The 17,007-nt window shown below is 38.0% G+C and overlaps 1 protein-coding gene across 1 annotated transcript in view; it reads left to right on the top strand.

The window, feature by feature from the left end:
* The first annotated feature begins 213 nt into the window (after window positions 1–213).
* runx1t1 (RUNX1 partner transcriptional co-repressor 1) overlaps window positions 214–17,007 on the top strand; it is a 109,777-nt gene continuing 92,983 nt past the window's right edge. Inside the window, exon 1 of the mRNA XM_087986527.1 lies at window positions 214–1,083. Within this exon, the coding sequence (XP_087842653.1) occupies window positions 1,056–1,083 (28 nt within the window). The 5' untranslated portion in view covers window positions 214–1,055. The remainder of the gene's footprint in view (window positions 1,084–17,007) is intronic.

Raw genomic sequence — 17,007 nt, 5'->3', positions numbered from 1 at the left:
AGCTAACAGCCTGGAAAGCAGCCAGCAGAAAGGGGATTATGATGCAGGTCTCAGAGTAGCCGGGACTCTGCAAGTGCCGCTCTAATCGCGATAACACACAGACAGACAGGGAGAGAGAGAGAGAGAGAGAGGAGCTAGGAGCTGGAGCAGATGGCAGCGGAGGGAAGTGTTTGAGCCGAAGGCAGCAGCAGCTTCTCCCCCAACACACACACACACACATACACACACCGAGCTGTCTGGGCAGGGATCAGGCTGCACACACACACACACACACACACAGAGCTGTCTGGGCAGGGATCAGGCTACACACACACACACAGAGCTGTCTGGGCAGGGATCAGGCTGCACACACACACACACACACACAGAGCTGTCTGGGCAGGGATCAGGCTGCACACACACACACACACACACACAGAGCTGTCTGGGCAGGGATCAGGCTGCACACACACACAGAGAAGCAGGAGACACTCTCATTGTTAACATATACTTGACCCTCCGACCCCTTCACGACACAGATGTCTGCTCTACCTCTTTCAACTCTCCCTGGCTGAAACCCCACCTACTCTGCACCTGGGCAATGAGGAAACCAGCTCCAGAGTCCACCCTGCATTTACACACAGACACACACACACACAGGGCTCTGTCTCTCTGCTCTGCTCTCATTTCAAACTGCGAGCTGCTGAAACACATCCACCGAGAGCAGCCTGCCTGGACTTAGTCTTCTCACGCCGTGATCCTGGTGGCTCGCAAGCATTCTAAAGGAAAGCGACTCCTGTGTTTTGTTTTTGAATATTCGTGTATTTTAGCTTTTTTTTTGCAAGGGAGGCAAAACAACAAAACAAAGTTTGTCTCTTTCTTGTCATCCCCCGAAGTTTGCAACTGCCCTGTTGTTGGGAGATCAGAAGTTTGTCTTCACTTTGACGCTGAGCTTTCTCATGTGGACGGATCAGATCAGCCAGGCTGCAGGGAGAAACTTTCACTCCTTCCCCCTCTTGCTTTTTTTGTGTGTGTGGCTGAGCTGTGGAACTTCTATAACTCAATAAAGCAGGCGAATGGTTGGAATCTCTGGATCTTGTCAAAGTAAGTATGATTTGCAGCGTTTGCCCTGCTATTGTTGATATTCTTCACCCTCCCCCACCACTGTGCTAATTTGGTACTCCTGGTTAAGCGAGGCGGCTAGTGGGAACGACGTTGTGGATTTTTCAGCAATGACATTTTGTTCTAATCAGATCTCATAAACATATTTGCATAAATGTGCTTTAATGTATGAGCTCGTTGTTTGCAAATTTATACAGTTTGCCCAGTTATTTGAAGGAAGTGACAAAAAGCACTGGGTATATTGGTTGTAACTTTGAAATAGAGTTAAAAAGCTTTCAGACTGACCAGAATTGTGGCCTTTTAGATTGATTACTTTCGGGGTCCTTACAATTACAACTGGGGTCCTTACTTGACCTTTGTCCTTCTGTCAAGACAGTGTCTCATTCATATTTGGACTTTCAAAAAAACTGAAAATCCACTTGCATGGAAGATGGATATAAGAATCTATTAATTTGTTTGATCTTGAGTGATTTGATCTATTAACTCCTATTTAACTTTATTGTTGTTGGATTTTTAATGGTCTATTTTCAGCACATAATCCTGTTATCTAGGAAGCTTTACATCTGGCTTTGTTTTGGAACAGCTACAATTATGTGATCTAGCAATAAGAGAAAGGGGCAGGAGGGGAAATGGCTCAACCTGGAGAGAGTTGCAGGACAGTCAGCTTTGACCACCCTTTCCTGTCAAATCCTGTTTTCCCCTTACACAAGAGATGTATTCTAAATGCAGAGTGTTCAATGTAAAGCCCAATTCATTAAGATTCTTAGTGACTGCATCACTTGTGAGCAGCTTAAACTGAAAGAAAGTTAGCATCTGCAGTTTTGCATTTGAAAACATTAGCTGTCACAATTGACAGTTTCATCTTTTTGATTCACTTTCATGATTTTCCCAATGCAGTTCATTAATGGAGATCTTTTGGTTGTTAAATGGAAGGTTAATATATTGTTTTGAGCTTTGGATTTCAATTAAAAAGCTTGGTCTTTGTTCTGTGGGAACTTGTCATGTGCTGTGATCAAGATGCCTTATCAGTTAAATAAAAGGTGACTTAGAACTTGCATGTTTGAAGAGAGTAGTTCTCATGATTACTAGCAGGTGATATATGCGGATAAGCAGTTGATGTTGTGGTTTGGCAAATTTTTTTGTGCAGAATGATAAGCAAATTCATATTAATGTACATCAGATATTATATTTACACTTTAGGAGAAACAGCATAAAATTTAAATTTGAAAAATATTTATTTTGAAATACACATTCAGCCAATTCCATTGAGCAGCTTGTTTTGTTTGGTTTAATCCATGTGATTAAATTTGCTTAATGTACTACAATTCACCTATTTAACAATTTTCTGACAAATTTTAATAATGAAATTGTTGTATTTGCAAGTGCATTTAAAGTGGGTTGAGATAAGAAACTGGTTTCCCACTTGTCGCATCCAGAAACATTTCAATAAAGTTTGTTTCAATTTCTTTGGATGGTAATATAATTGTGGGTCACAGTGACATAAAAATAAGAGTTTTGTTTTCCAGGAAAGAAGTTCAAAATTGATTTTATTATGAATGTAATTACTTTAAATCTATTTAGTTTTATAAATAGTATACATTCTTTAAAAATCAAATTTGATTGTGGCCTTTATTACAAAAGTGTGAAAAGTTTCACACTGGAGTATGACAGCTCTGATAATATGTTAGTCATCTTCACTGTTCAACTTCAGCAAACAATTACACATGGAACACAATTCTTGATACACCATACTATACTGGCCTTTACTTCAGTGAGAGAGGCTGTAAAATAAACTACACACTACACTGTCTCCTGTCATTGAAGGAGAATTCACTTTTGTTTCACCCTAAGTATGTGAATTAAACAAAATATTATGCTAAATATCAGTAATTGATGTACTAAGCGCTATTGCTTGGAGAAACTTACATTACTTTTTTTTCCCCTCTGAAGAAGAAAGTAATATTTCCTGTCTTTCCAACATTCTGTTTTGGATCCAATGACTTGAGATGTAGTTTGCTGGAACTCTGGCTGAGCCATATAACACTGAACAGAATTTTGATATATGTAAATACTGCATGTTATAAGAGTACAATGATGTCATTGAGTCCAGAATTTACAATAGAGAGAAGGAACAGCATCCCCTAGTGAAAATACAGTGTTGGAATTAATGCTTCTTCAGAAAGCATCAGTATAACATTTGCTTCAAGCTGATTTTTGTTAATAAACTATTTGACATTTATCACATTTTAGGAAAGCTATCACTTCAACAAGTTCTCACCAGCTGGATGGAACCTGGGAATTTGATGTAGTATGCAACTCAGAATTCAAATCAATAAATAAATTGTATATGCAGAAATGAGCAATTATTGTTGTTTAGGTTTAATATACTATTGTAAATTTTACTTAATTTGCACAATTTTATTTTTATAAAATAAGGGAAATTTGCTAAAAGATTTTAATTATTTAATATAGCTACATTATTCCTATTTTAAATTTATTTTATATATCTTATTAACAGCACGTTGGTTAGGTTGGAAATTTGGTGGTAATTTGATTGAGTGGCATCAGTTTAATTTGTTATGGATAATTGTATATACAAAGTGTTGAGTAGGGTTATTTATATGGTGTACAACCAGAACAAGTCACTTTGTCCAACTTCAGTAGCCATCTGCAAGTGCAGAGGGCTTGCACCTGTCAGTCCCCTCTAATTATAGATTGGGGTCAAAGAAATGAAATCTGAGTCATTTCTGTCGAAGATTACTTTAACACTTCTAGAAAATGATTATTTGTGATAGGCATGTTTGTATGCAACAAAGAAATCAATGTAACCATATGATAACTACATTAATATTTTTTATGCTCATTCCATTTTGAGGTTAATGTTTTTGGCAATACATGCAAAAGCTTCTTATAATAAAAGCTGCTGCTGTAATCCTAAAATTCAAGGAAATATTTTTTCTGGGGAAAAGCTGTTCTCACAGTCACTTTTTCAGTTGAATATTATTTTAGTCTGTCATGTCCACAGTCATATCAATGAGCCTTCCATGCTATTGGATTAGTTGAGGATTTGTGACAGACCCCTTTTATCTGCCATATTCATAGTGGTGCCAAGCTTTTCATCAGCTCCTTTTTATTACAGTTCTGCTTTTCCACTCACGTTATGGCAATGTGCTCTCACAATTTGAGCAGCTTTCCACCAGGTGACAGGTGTCCTGCCCGGCTGCAGTTGGCCGGGAGTCCATTTTCTATAATCCTCAGTCCGTGTTTTCCCTTTGAGTTGCCAATTAACTTCTCACACACCCTCTGTTTATTTTCCTGGATCCATCTGGGCTGAGCTGATATTGTAATCACTCTAATGCACATTGCCTTTCCTTCACACACAATGTGCCATCATGACGAGCCTTTTATTTTAGATAAGCCGAGGAAGTGTGTTTAATGAATACAAACCCGTTGTGCTGGTGTGCACTCTGCCAGAAGGTAATCTCCATGAATAGGTGCTTTCAGTATTTGGAGGAGATGCATAAGTCGATAAGGCTGGGAGTGAAGATGTAACCTGTTATCTGCTGCTCCTCTTGCTGGCTGTGAATTTACATTTAAAGATTAACACTGAAGAAAAGCTGCCTTTTGACAAGGTTAGGTATCATTCCTGGTCTTGACAGTATCTGACATCTCCTAAACCATTTCTGCAGGACTTCTAAAGGTGAGATTACCAGAGTCGTTATCTTTAATTGGGTTTAGCATTCAATCTCGACTGCTTTCTATAGTGTAGAACTAAGTACTGGGAGATGATAATGGAGAACAAAGGATTATTTATTGATGTGGCTTTATAACCATTAGAATACTAAAGAATATGGTCAGGGTAATGACTTGATTTGCTATTTCATTATGTGTAAATTGCCTGAAAATAGTCTTGCCTCTCACAGAAAAACCAATAAAGCTCTTGAATGAAGAGGCAGAAAGCCTTTGTCTTTTATTTTTGATGGCATACGTTTGATAGCACTCGCTCTGCTATGTTGTCTGTGAGTGAAGCTGAAGAGACTAGTGTGGGTTTATTTAAATGTAGTAACACTACACAGCACTACCCAGCAAAGACATTTACATCTGAGCTTATTCCAATACAAAACAATAGAATTGGAAACAAAACTCAATTGAAATTTGTTTTTTTGCAAAGGAATAAATATTTGTATTTTAGGGAAGAAGTACAACTAGTCAATATGTTGAGACAATAGAAACCATTACTTCTGAACATATTGACATTTTGTGTTTGTGACTGGCTCTATGTGCTGTGAGATATTTTAGGATCTCACTGGTTACAGTACACAAATATTGCTGTAACTGACCTTTTATGTCCTTAGCCCATTTGATGTTTGCAGATTCTTCCAAGGGGATTATTATTTAAACAAAAATATTACATTACTCAAGATGCAAATATGTCACCTTGTTACAACTTAAAAGCATCTTCAGTCATTTTGTGTATTTTGTTTGGCAATAATAGTGAAGATGGAAATTTAAAGCCAAGTGTAAGCCTGGCCTGTTGTACTTGTATGTTGTGTAATTGTTGGAATTTGGACGACTTTTGAAAATGTTCAAGACTGTGATTTGTATGATTTTCATGAAGTTGTTTAGCTTCTGTTTGATCAGCAGGTGCTGCTGAGATGAAAGCCATGTGCAAATTATTTCAAGGGTAAAAAGTGTCGATTGAAAATGAATGTGATAAAAGAAAGAGCAATCCGTTTTCTGATTTCAATTTGTGCAAAGTTTGAAGAGTTATTCTGCTAAACTGTCACATCTGTTCCATTTTGAATATTGTAGTGCATCTCCCCTATAAATAAAGTGCCCTTTATTGGTCTAAATCATCTGAGATTTAAAAATGGCCAAAATATTTCCTCAGAAAATCTTCTTGGTTATTTTATCTCTCCTTGATTTTTCCCTTGTTCCAGTTTTTGATAATTATGGCAATGCTTTTTTAAAAATGTTTTACATAGACACAATATACTATAGTCATTTCTTTGACATGCTGTATTTAGCTATATTAATACTGAAGTTGAAAGTAGGCTGATGGATTATTTATTGATTTAGTTCCAGTTTTAAAGTGGTGTTCACACATGTGCTCCAGGTTTAAAAATGGTTTCCACTCTTAACTTACCTTATTAGAAATATTGAAAGCATCTGTCTTACAGTAGTCACACTTATATCTTTACACCATTTATTGAATATTATGACTTAGTACAAACAGAGCTGAGAGTAAAAGCTGACACTGAAATAGTATTATGGCAAAAAAAAATCGTGTTTCTTTTGTCACTGCCCATTTGTTAAATTAAGTTATAATTTTTCATCTTTTAGCTGAGAAATGCTGTAATATCACTATCTTTACCAGTTTTTCTGAGATATTTTATCAATATTTCAGCAGTCTCACATTCACAAAGTTTGTACGCTTGTATTTAGTGATGCAAAATTTCATTTGAGAAATAAAAAGCGAGGTGCTGCGAGGTGCTGCGAGGTTTTGCGTCAAAAGATTGTGGAAAATGTTAATCTAACTGATGGCATGATTAATTTTGAAAAGTAAATATCCTTTAATTTAGCCAACTCCACTGAGCTGGAGAGCACTTGCTCAAGTAATGCTTTGGTACCTTGCTGCTGAATCCACTGATTGCATTGGTAATGCAATGTAAAATAATCTTCAGAACAATGAACTATACAGGTACAATTAAAATACATGCAGAAATATTCCGAAAGGAGGAGGAAGGTTTGGTGGGATCCATCCGACCAAAGCAGTATAAGAAAAAAAATTACAATATTTTGGTGTTTAATTGGTATTGAGTTGCCTGAAGGCCTTTAAAACTTGGTTTGCTACATTGCTTTCATGGTCAGACGCTCAGCAGATGAAATCAGAAAATCATGTTTGCAGCTGGGCAATTACAATGGTGCCCAAGATCTGTGACTATTGAGCATGAACGCAGATGCCTTCAAAGTTATATTTTCTTGCATGTGGAGGTTGTTGGCATGAAACAGATGCCTTCATTTTTTTTTTGAGAAGTCAGCCTGTGGATATAATTGGTTCTCTCTTCCCATCCTCCAGGGAGAGTCTCTCACAGATGAAATCAGATGAGAAAAATTTTGCACAAAGCAAACGTATTCATGGTTTAAGCACCGTATGCTGCAGACACAGTCAATGACTAGATTCCTCATATTAATGGAATAAGAAATAACAAATGTGTGCACAGTTTTTTTTCAATTTTATTCCTGTAATAAAATCAATTTAGTGTTAGTGTATGCATGATAATGTATATGCATCTGCACTAAATTGTGTACATAATAGTACAAATGGTTTTAAGGCCCCTGTCTGGCAAAGTAATGCATTTTCAAAATGAGTATATTTTAGCATATGGTTGGAATCAATCAAAAAAAACCTTGTGCATGCAACTGATTGCATTACCATCTGTCATAAAAAGTCCTCAGTTGGCATCTTTTTTACATAATCTCAGAGCTGCAAGAGCCATTTTATATGAAAGAGAAAAAGCTTCGTCATTTTTACAAAGAGAAACTTAGAATTTCAAAACAAATATAGGGCAGAATTTTCTGGCGGACTTCAGGATCCAGAGGTCAAATGGGAGTCCTGATTTCATGCTGGTTGGTGAGGCTTGCGTCATAGGTGACCAGGAGCTGGGCTTCCAATTGGCTGCCTCAAGCTTGCCATCCTGTAAGGAACTACAGTTAGGCTCCTGGTAATGTCAGAGCAATAGAAGGCTGAAGACTGTGGGAGTCACAGCAGTCCCGCTGATGGAGGTGGGCACTTGCTCATGCAGGTTGGCAAGTGCAAGCTTGTTGGCCTGAACATCATTGTGCCAGTCTGCACAGTCTAATTCTGAGGGTGGATTACCCCTCTGCTGAGTGGGCCTCAGCTGTAATTGCGAATACAGCCCCTTGTTATGGCATGGGCTTTATTGTTTCGATGAGATTCAGCCACCTTCTTTGGGCTGGTGGCCTCCAGATGGAGAGTGAGTGGTAGTGGGGAACCATTTCAGCATTGGTAAAATGGCCAAAAGGCTGACAACTGGCACTAATTGAGGCTTTACTCCATGCAATTAGGCTTCCCAGCTTATGGATTGGGTGGCTGGCTGGCCCATTTCCCAACTCGGGCAGGGAGCTTCCCAGCGGCAGGAATAAGTTGGGAAGCTGTCCTGACGCAGCTCCCTGCTATTTTCCTGGCATCTCTCCCAGCTTCACTCTTACCACAATATGATTGAGAAACTTCCTATGACTTTCACCTGATTAGAAGAACTGGTAGAAAGGTGGTAATTCTGTTGTATGTAGAATGATAACATTGTAAGTTGCTGCATCTTCTGACTTGCGTCTAGCTCGTTTTTGGACCTACAGTATTTGTATTTTCATATTTTACGATTTTATTTTTGTTTAAATTGTCTGTTTTGTGCTCACAATGAAGTGTTTGACTTTTAAACAAATGACAGCAGCGATGCGTTTGCTTAGTTATTTCTTATAGTTTGGTATTTCCACAATTAAGTTGTGCTCCACTTTAAATTATGATATGTCTGTACTTGAAGAACTTAGACAATCTGTTTTGGTTCCTTGTGCTCTGGAATTTGTCACATTTGTATAGCAGACTGGATATTGCTCAGAATTTGTAACTATGAATTGCTAATCTACTGTCTCCTGAATTTTGCTGATGTTTGCTGTGGGAGGTGTTGTACATTTCACAATATGCAGAGAAACCATCTCCTGAGGTGGTACTTTATGTGCTCCAAGTACTAAACTCAGAATTAGCACATGAAAAACCCACTCAAGCTGTTGCGCCTGTGTTGATGCAACTATGTTGGACTATTTGCTCCCTGCTCTTTCTCCATTATTTTTTATCGGACTGTTCAGGTACTTTTTCAAGCCGTGATGCTACCTTCTTTAATAATCACTTGTGATCATAAACCCCAGAGTTGGTGGGGAGGGGACAGGGGTGATAAAAGAATTCAGCTTTCACCAGCTTTACTTACGATAATTTCATCTGTGCCATCTTGTTCAAGGAAACATTAACATTTTTATAATAATTTTCAAATTGTTAGGCCATCCCAAAGTGCTTTAAACACATTCACGCACCATTATTATTTACACAAATGCTCACTTCAAAGAAAATTAAAGAATGACAAGATAATCTCTATTTTGACCAAGATCTGGGACAGTTTTCTGGCCTTCAAATAGCATGTGGAATCTTGTGCATCTGCCTAATAGGCCAATAAAACTTTTGTTTTAAGGTCTTGCCGTAAAATGTCATATACGGTAATGCAGCACACCTCAAAGTATTGAATTATCATGGGGCTTGAATCTGCAAACCTCAGAGGTCAAGGAAAGGCCCAATGAACTAACACATGATATTCAACAATTTGCCATCCAGTGGAAGCAACCTTTTGAATGTTTGCTCTAACTAGTGAAACAAATTTCCATTGTTTACCCTCTCAAAATCCTTTATAATTCTTTTATTGTTGCTTCCTTTTCATTACTGAGTAAGTTTGCAGCAGAAATGCAGCAGTGAATGTCCAATCATCATAATCCTGTGAATAATAAATGTAACCTCGTCTGTTCTTACAGATTTTTGGAAAGCTGAAACTTTTTTTTCATTAATGTGGATGTTTTCTATTAATTGCTTCAGAGAGGTAGGTTTTATCTTTCAAATCTGATGTTAAAGTTCTACCTGCCACCTCAGATTGATGTAAAACATCGAAATCATGATATTGAGGAAGAATTGCCCTTACTCCCCATACCAATATTTTCCCCTCAATCGACATCAGAAAAATAGGTCATCTGCTAATTATCATAATTAATTATCATAATTAATAGGTCATCTGCTAATTATCATACTGCTGTACGTGTAAAAACAAATTGCTGGAAAGGCTCAGCAGGTCTGGCAGCATCTGTGGAGAGAAATCAGAGTTAACGTTTCTGGTTCAGTGACCCTTACTCAGAAGGAATGGTAGCTAGGAAAAGGTTAGTTTGTAATCTATTAGATGCAGATTGTTGAGTTTCTACATTACAGCAGGGATGTCAGTTCAAAAGGTACCTTATTGGCTTTAACAAACTTCAGCACATCAAGCACCTGACAGGTGCTATATAAATGCAATTCTTTCCTTGTATGTATGAACTTGTAGTTTGCACTCTTTTTCTCACCAGCTAATCTATTGATTGTTTGTCTCCTAGCCTCTAGAAGATGTAAGTGTTATTCTTGAATTGTTCTGTTTAAGCATAACTTTTGGATTTTGGTTATGCACATCTGTGTTCATAACTGGACAAGTTCATATGACTTTTCTTGTAATTTTAGTTTCTGATTGTGTTAAGTGGACAATGTGGCAAGAACGCCTGATGATCTGTTGGTACTAAAGAAATCCATAATAAGATCAAGGACAATTGTACTTCTGTAGTCCATTATATTTAAAGCTAACATTGTGTTGCAATTCTGTGACCCACAGTGATTGGTATGTAGCGCCACGGTTGTAATTAAATAAAATTCTAAGAATGTAAACTATTTTGGGATTTTGGCTATCTTGTCCCAGTATGTCAGTTATATTTTTGTTTTCATTTGGAAGCAGAGTAAGATCAAAGCTTTGACAAAGGGTCAGTTAGACTCGAAACATCAGCTCTTTTCTCTCCTTACAGATGCTGCCAGACCTGCTGAGATTTTCCAGCGTTTTCTCTTTTGGTTTCAGATTACAGCATCCGCAGTAATTTGCTTATATCCCATGCTATATGAAGAATGAGTGATTGGATTGCAGAATGCTCCCGCTCGGCCTGCAAGGATGTCCCTGACCTTTCAGTCACTTGTTAATTCAATTTACCATCTCACTGTCATGTTAGTGTTCGAGGTTGCATTGTTCTAGCCAATGCAAGCAGGAAGAAAAGCGCCTCTTTTTCTGCTTAGGTACTTGACAGCCTTTAAGGTTCACCTTTGAACTCAACAACTTCAAAGCATGAAGTCTGTTGTCCATTCTGATTACCTTAAATACCAGCTCCCCATATTTGTTAGCATGGACTTGCTCTCTGAAGAGCTGACCTATTTTCTGCCTTGAACACTTAGTCTTCATCTATAGTTCTTTTCTTCATTAAGACTCCCTTTGCCTTGTGCTCTCGGCACCTTTACCATCTGTTCCTCTTGGTCTTCCTCCCTTATTTTTCCACAGCATAACATACCTCCTGTATCAGCTCCCTTCAGTTCTGAAGACGTCATATTGGACTCAAAACATTAACTCTGTTTTTATCAGAAGATGCTGCCACACCTTTTGAGTTTCTCCAGCCCTTTCAGTTTCAGATCTACAGCATCTACAGTTGCTTTTGCACTATGTGGAATTGGGTGTGAGGGCATGTGTTTACTTGAAGCTATGTATATAAATGATCTTTTAAGTCTCATTGTTACTGAAAACTTAGATGTAAAAATAATTATCTGAAAGTCCAAACCTCTTCAAAGATGGAAATCAGTAATTGTGTTTACATTATGAAGCTTTAAGAATTCATACTTTTGAGTATTTAACATAGACTTGAGTTCATCTGAAAATGCTTTTGTTTCACTGTAAAGTTATTAGAGTATTTCATACTGATGAAGTGTAAAACTGAGATAATACTAGCCTTTATTTACCAACAGAAGTCACAGTTCAGTGAGATTTATTCCTATCTGTAAAATCAGGGAATTATCCTAATTATGAGAGGGGCAATATCATTTATTATCTCAGCCTGTGATCTAAGCCTGTTTTTGTTAAGCTAAAGAGTGATAGCCAGGCTAGAGGCCAAAGTCATCTGTAGCCAGAAAGACCCATAGGAAATTAGACAAGGACTGGCAGAAAACAGTCTGGCCTAAACAGTGAAACAAATGGAATTCGTCAAGTAGAATAGGAAGGCTGGTGAAACAGAGAAAGGAACTTTCATTTGAATAGAGTTATGGGGAGATGGCCAAAAATATGATTTTGTATCTTCAGCTGCTATTTCTGACTCAAGCCTATTGTCTCCCAAGAGCTCTTATCTCAAATTCCTGGATATGAACTTCTTACTTCCTAAAAATGAGCAAAACAAAGAACAGCAAAATAAAAGCAGATGCTGCTGTGAATAATAGTTATGTTTCTTCTGCAGTTAATTTTTTTTTAGCAGTACAAACTTTGGATCCATAGTTTTAATAGACAATGAACTTCATTTAAAAGCTGCAATGTACCATTTTAAAGTGCTTCCCTTGTATTCAAATAAGCTGTTAATCTTGTCCTAATTTTCTTTTACTGACAGTAAAGATGATGTGGTAGAACAAATAGAAAAACAAATATTGAAATTTGGTTTGGAATACTTTATTATATAATACCTATTAAAGGATATCATTTCAAATTAAATTAGTTATCAAAAACAATTTTGAAGGATACAAGATATGGATAGGTAAATCAAAATTTTAGCTGACACTAACAAATGCCTGATGGGCCAAATGGCTGTTTTTACTTTAATTACTATTATCTACGTCGGATAGATTTAGGTTCAGGTTTTATTGTCATGTGTACTTAAGTACAGGATACAAGAGTACAGTGAAACGTTTACAGTGTCGCCACACATGGTTAAAAATCACACAATGCCAGGTTATAGTCCAACAGGTTTCATTGGAAGCACACTAGCTTTCGGAGCGCCGCTCCTTGAAGGAGCGATGCTCCGAAAGCTAGTGTGCTTCCAATTAAACCTGTTGGACTATAACCTGGTGTTGTGTGATTTTAACTTTGTAAACCCCAGTCCAACACTGGCATCTTCAAATCATGGCCATACATGGCATGATCTTAGGTATGAAATACTGAGGTACAAAATCTTAGTTACAGAAGTAGAAAAATAAAGATATAAGTTAAAATGTTCCGCACCACAGTTGTCTTAGTATAAAAATGGAAAAATAAAGAAATAAAGTTTAAAAAGTCAATTTAGCAATTATTCATTCCTTCTACAGTAATGTAGTTTTGAAGTATGCTAAAGTCTGTTGTGGAAGTTGCTGAACATTGTCTGAAGTGATCTGCCAGCAATTCACTTTAAAAACAAGTTAGCCCACCAGCTTCGTTATCTTGTCTCGATCTTGTATCAAACAATTGCTTTTTTTTAAGAATTGAGAGCTCAGTGAACAAAGCTTTAAATCAACGTCCAATCTTTGGATGTTTGTCGGATCTTTAAACCCAAAGGTTGAGCCAGTGGAAGTCTGGCAGAATAGAACCCCTACAGTGTGTAAAATTGCCATGTCCATAAAATGCAGGACAAATCTAGTCTGGCCAATTACAGGCTCATTGATGTTCTCTCAATCATCAACAACATGATGGGAGGTGTCAGCAATGGTGCTCTTAAATGGTAATAACTCAACAATAACCTGCTCACCAGTGCTCAGTATGGTTTCTGCCAGGGTCTCCGTTCCAAACCTCATTACAAGCTTGGTCCAAACATGGACAAAGGAGGTTAACAAGCTTCTCAATGGTCTGGACATTGTCTACAGGATGAATGTAAACTGTTTGAACCTCATCTGATTGAAATCCAAGAAGAAAATGCCATTGACGTGACTTGTAGAATTTGAATATGTAGTTGACAGTGTCATCTGCACCGTTTTGAAAGAGAATCTTCAACTATCACGTAATGCCTTCACAGAAGCATAATTAAGAAACTGGCCTCAGCCTCCATCTCAGGACGACTCAAGTCCTTTACCAAACTATCACATGGCAAGTTCTGGTCTATCCCTCAATTAAAATCATCAGCGAAATCTTCCCAAATGTGGAAGGTTTCCACTACGTGCATTGACATTGATGCAGCGATTCAACATTGCATCAATGCATGAGCACTGCCTTCAGATACCTCAGGATGAAGGTCTCGATTAACCATGACTTCTATGCTGATACCAAGATCCTTGTGTAAACGCAGTTATTCTTCTGACCATTTGATATGGTTCAGAAAAATGGACTCTGTACCTCAGAGAGACAAGCTCTCTGTATCAGTGGGAGAACAGGTGTATGCACATTAGCACTCCTAAAACAAGCTTCAAGACTGCGATCTTCATATAGGAGGTTTCATACATGAAAGCAACTCCGCTGGGCCAGCCATGTGCTTAGGATGCCTCAATTCTGACTGCTAAAGCAAATCCTCTTCACCCAGTTGAGGGAAGGCACTGGAACAAGCAGAACGCAGCGGAAACATTTCAAAGATTCACTGAAGGCTTTCCTCAAGCAATGCAACAGAAATGTCAATGCATGGGAGACCCAAGCTTGGGACAATCTAACTTGGGAGAATCTACAATATGAAGAGTTCCAATTCTTTGAGAATACCTATTGGCAAGAGGAGGTATAAAAAGGAACCTGAGGAAAGAATACCAGCATTCCTGAGGCCATTCCCTGCCAATTTGTGGATTGGAGATCTGGCACATGAGCCACTCTAGGTCCAGCAGAATCCACAGCTGTTAAGACAGAATTTCCTAGATGGCCAATCACAATCATTAGCTTGTGATTGCTGATGATGATGACGTTTGATGTTTTCGACGCTTTGTATTTTGACATGAATTCAGAATGGGCAAGATAGGCTGAGTCTGCCTATTACAGATGCAAATTTAATCATGTTTCCGAGCCAATTTTAACTGACTTTACCTACAGTTTTCATCAGTCAAATGTTTTGAAGGGATGGAAGATTTGGTCATATCAGCGATGACCATAACTGGGCTGCACTAAACAGCTTTCAAGGGAGGAGATGGAGAGAAAAATCCATGCTGTACATTCCTTTGTTTATTTGTACTAGTATCATTCAGTGGCCTTCAGTAAATTTACATAGGTAGAACCCAGAGAAACTGCGGTATTGGAAATTCCTTTAGAGTTTTATTTGTATTATTTGCTTTAGCCAAACTTGCAAAGATTGATTGATTGATTGAACTTCACTCTGAAAATAATTGTATATTCATGGAAACATTTTCTGCTTAGTTGCAAGCATTGTTTGGCATCCAGCATATTAAACTGTGACGATGAATATTTTTGATATTAGTTGAGTCTTGCAGAGGAGCAATAACAAGACTATGTACAGAATTATAGAATAATAGAAGGGTTATAACTCAGAAGGAGGACATTCCAGCTCATTTTCCCCAGGTAACCTCAGCCAAGAGCAACTCTGTTAGTCCCACACCCCACCTTTTTACTGTGACCCTACACATTTAAGTCATATCATTGAAGAGCAGGTCTTTTTGATTTGCAACCTCCTTTTTAAAATGGAACAAAGTATTTCAATCCTAAAACTTGATGCTTCTATCGTCACAGAGTTGTTTTAGCGTTGTAGTTTACATTATCTGTTCCTTCATTGACACTCTGAACTAATCAATTTTGCCTTGACTGACACAAAAATAAAACTAGTGGCTCGACTACGGCTAACAAGGGAAGTTAGGGGTAGTATCAGATCCAAGGAAGGGATGTACAAATTGCCCAAAAAGAGCAGCAGACCTGAGAAGAGGGAGCAGTTTAGATTTCAGTAAAGAAGGACAAAGGGATTGATTTAAGTGGGGGAAATAAGAGTTTGTGAGTAAGCTTATGGGGAATGTGGAAACTGTAAAAGTTTTGGTAGGTATCCAAAGAGAAAAAGAGAAAAATGTAGGCCCCTTACAGTCAGAAACGGGAAGTTGTAATGGGGAAGAAGGACATAGCAGTTCAATTAAGTATATGTTTTGGTTCTGTTTTCACAAATGAGGAACTGAAGGAAATGATGTTGGAGAAATTGATAGGATTAAAGCCTGCTAACTCCCCGGGGCTCAGTAGATTATGTCCCAGATTACGTCAAAAGTACATCCCAGAGTACTTATGAAAATGACCCTAGAAATAGTGATGCATTCGTGGTCATCTTTGAAGGTTTTATACACTCCGGAAAGTTCCTATGTGTTGAAGTTTGCTGATGTAACCCCACTATTTAAAAGAAAAAGGAGGTAGAGAGGAATATAGATCCATTAGTCTGAAATTAGTAATGGGAGAAATGTTAGAGACTATTGTAAAAGTTTTAATAACAGAACACTTAAATGAAAGGGAAATCATACTTAATAATTTGACTGGAATTCTTTGAGGATATAACATAGAATTGATAAAGCCAGTGGATGTGGTTTACTAAACTTTCAGAAGGCTTCCAATATGGTCCCGCATAAGAGATTAGCATGTAAAATTTAAAGCACATGGAATTGGGTAAAGTGTACTTTCATGGATCGAGAACTGCTTGGCAGACAGGAAAGCAAGTAGGAATAATTGGGTATTTGTCTGGGCGGTATCCAGTGACTAGTTAGGTACTGAAGGGATCAGTCCAGGACCCCAGCTATTCACAATGCATATTAATGATTTAAATGAAGAAATAGTATGTAATATCTCCATGTTTGCAGATGAGACAAAGCTGTGTGAGAGAATGAGTTATGAGGAGCATGTAAAGACGCTTTAGGTATATTTTGGATGAGTTGAGTGAGTGGGCAGATGCATGGCAGATGATGTATCATGTGGATAATTGAGGTGATCCACTTTGGTTGCAAAAACAGGAAGGCAGTTTATTATCTGGACGGGATAGTTTGGGTATGGGGGAGGTGCAGTGACACATGGGTGCCTTTACGCACCAGTCACAAAGTGCAGTGAACGGTGAAGAAGGCAAATAGGACTTTATGGCGAGAAGATTTGAGTACTGAAGCTGGGATGTCTTGCTGCAATTATGCAGGGCTTTTGTGAGACCACTCTTGGAATACTGTGTGCAGTATTGATCTCCTTAATATAAAGAAGGATGTTCTGGCTATTGACAGATTGCAATGAGGGTTTACAAGACTGATTCCTGAAATGGCAGCACTGATGTATGAAGAGAGACTGGATCAATGAGGACAATATTCACTGGAATTTAGAAAAATGAGGGGGAATCTCAAAGAAACCT

This window comes from Chiloscyllium plagiosum, unplaced genomic scaffold (genome assembly GCF_037043375.1).
Source record: "Chiloscyllium plagiosum isolate Xiang-an unplaced genomic scaffold, Cpla_swu_hap1 HiC_scaffold_4, whole genome shotgun sequence".
Classification (NCBI taxonomy): Eukaryota; Metazoa; Chordata; class Chondrichthyes; order Orectolobiformes; family Hemiscylliidae; genus Chiloscyllium; species Chiloscyllium plagiosum.
The sequence above is the reverse complement of the archived record's forward strand: the minus strand, read 5'-3'. Positions and strand labels throughout refer to the sequence as shown.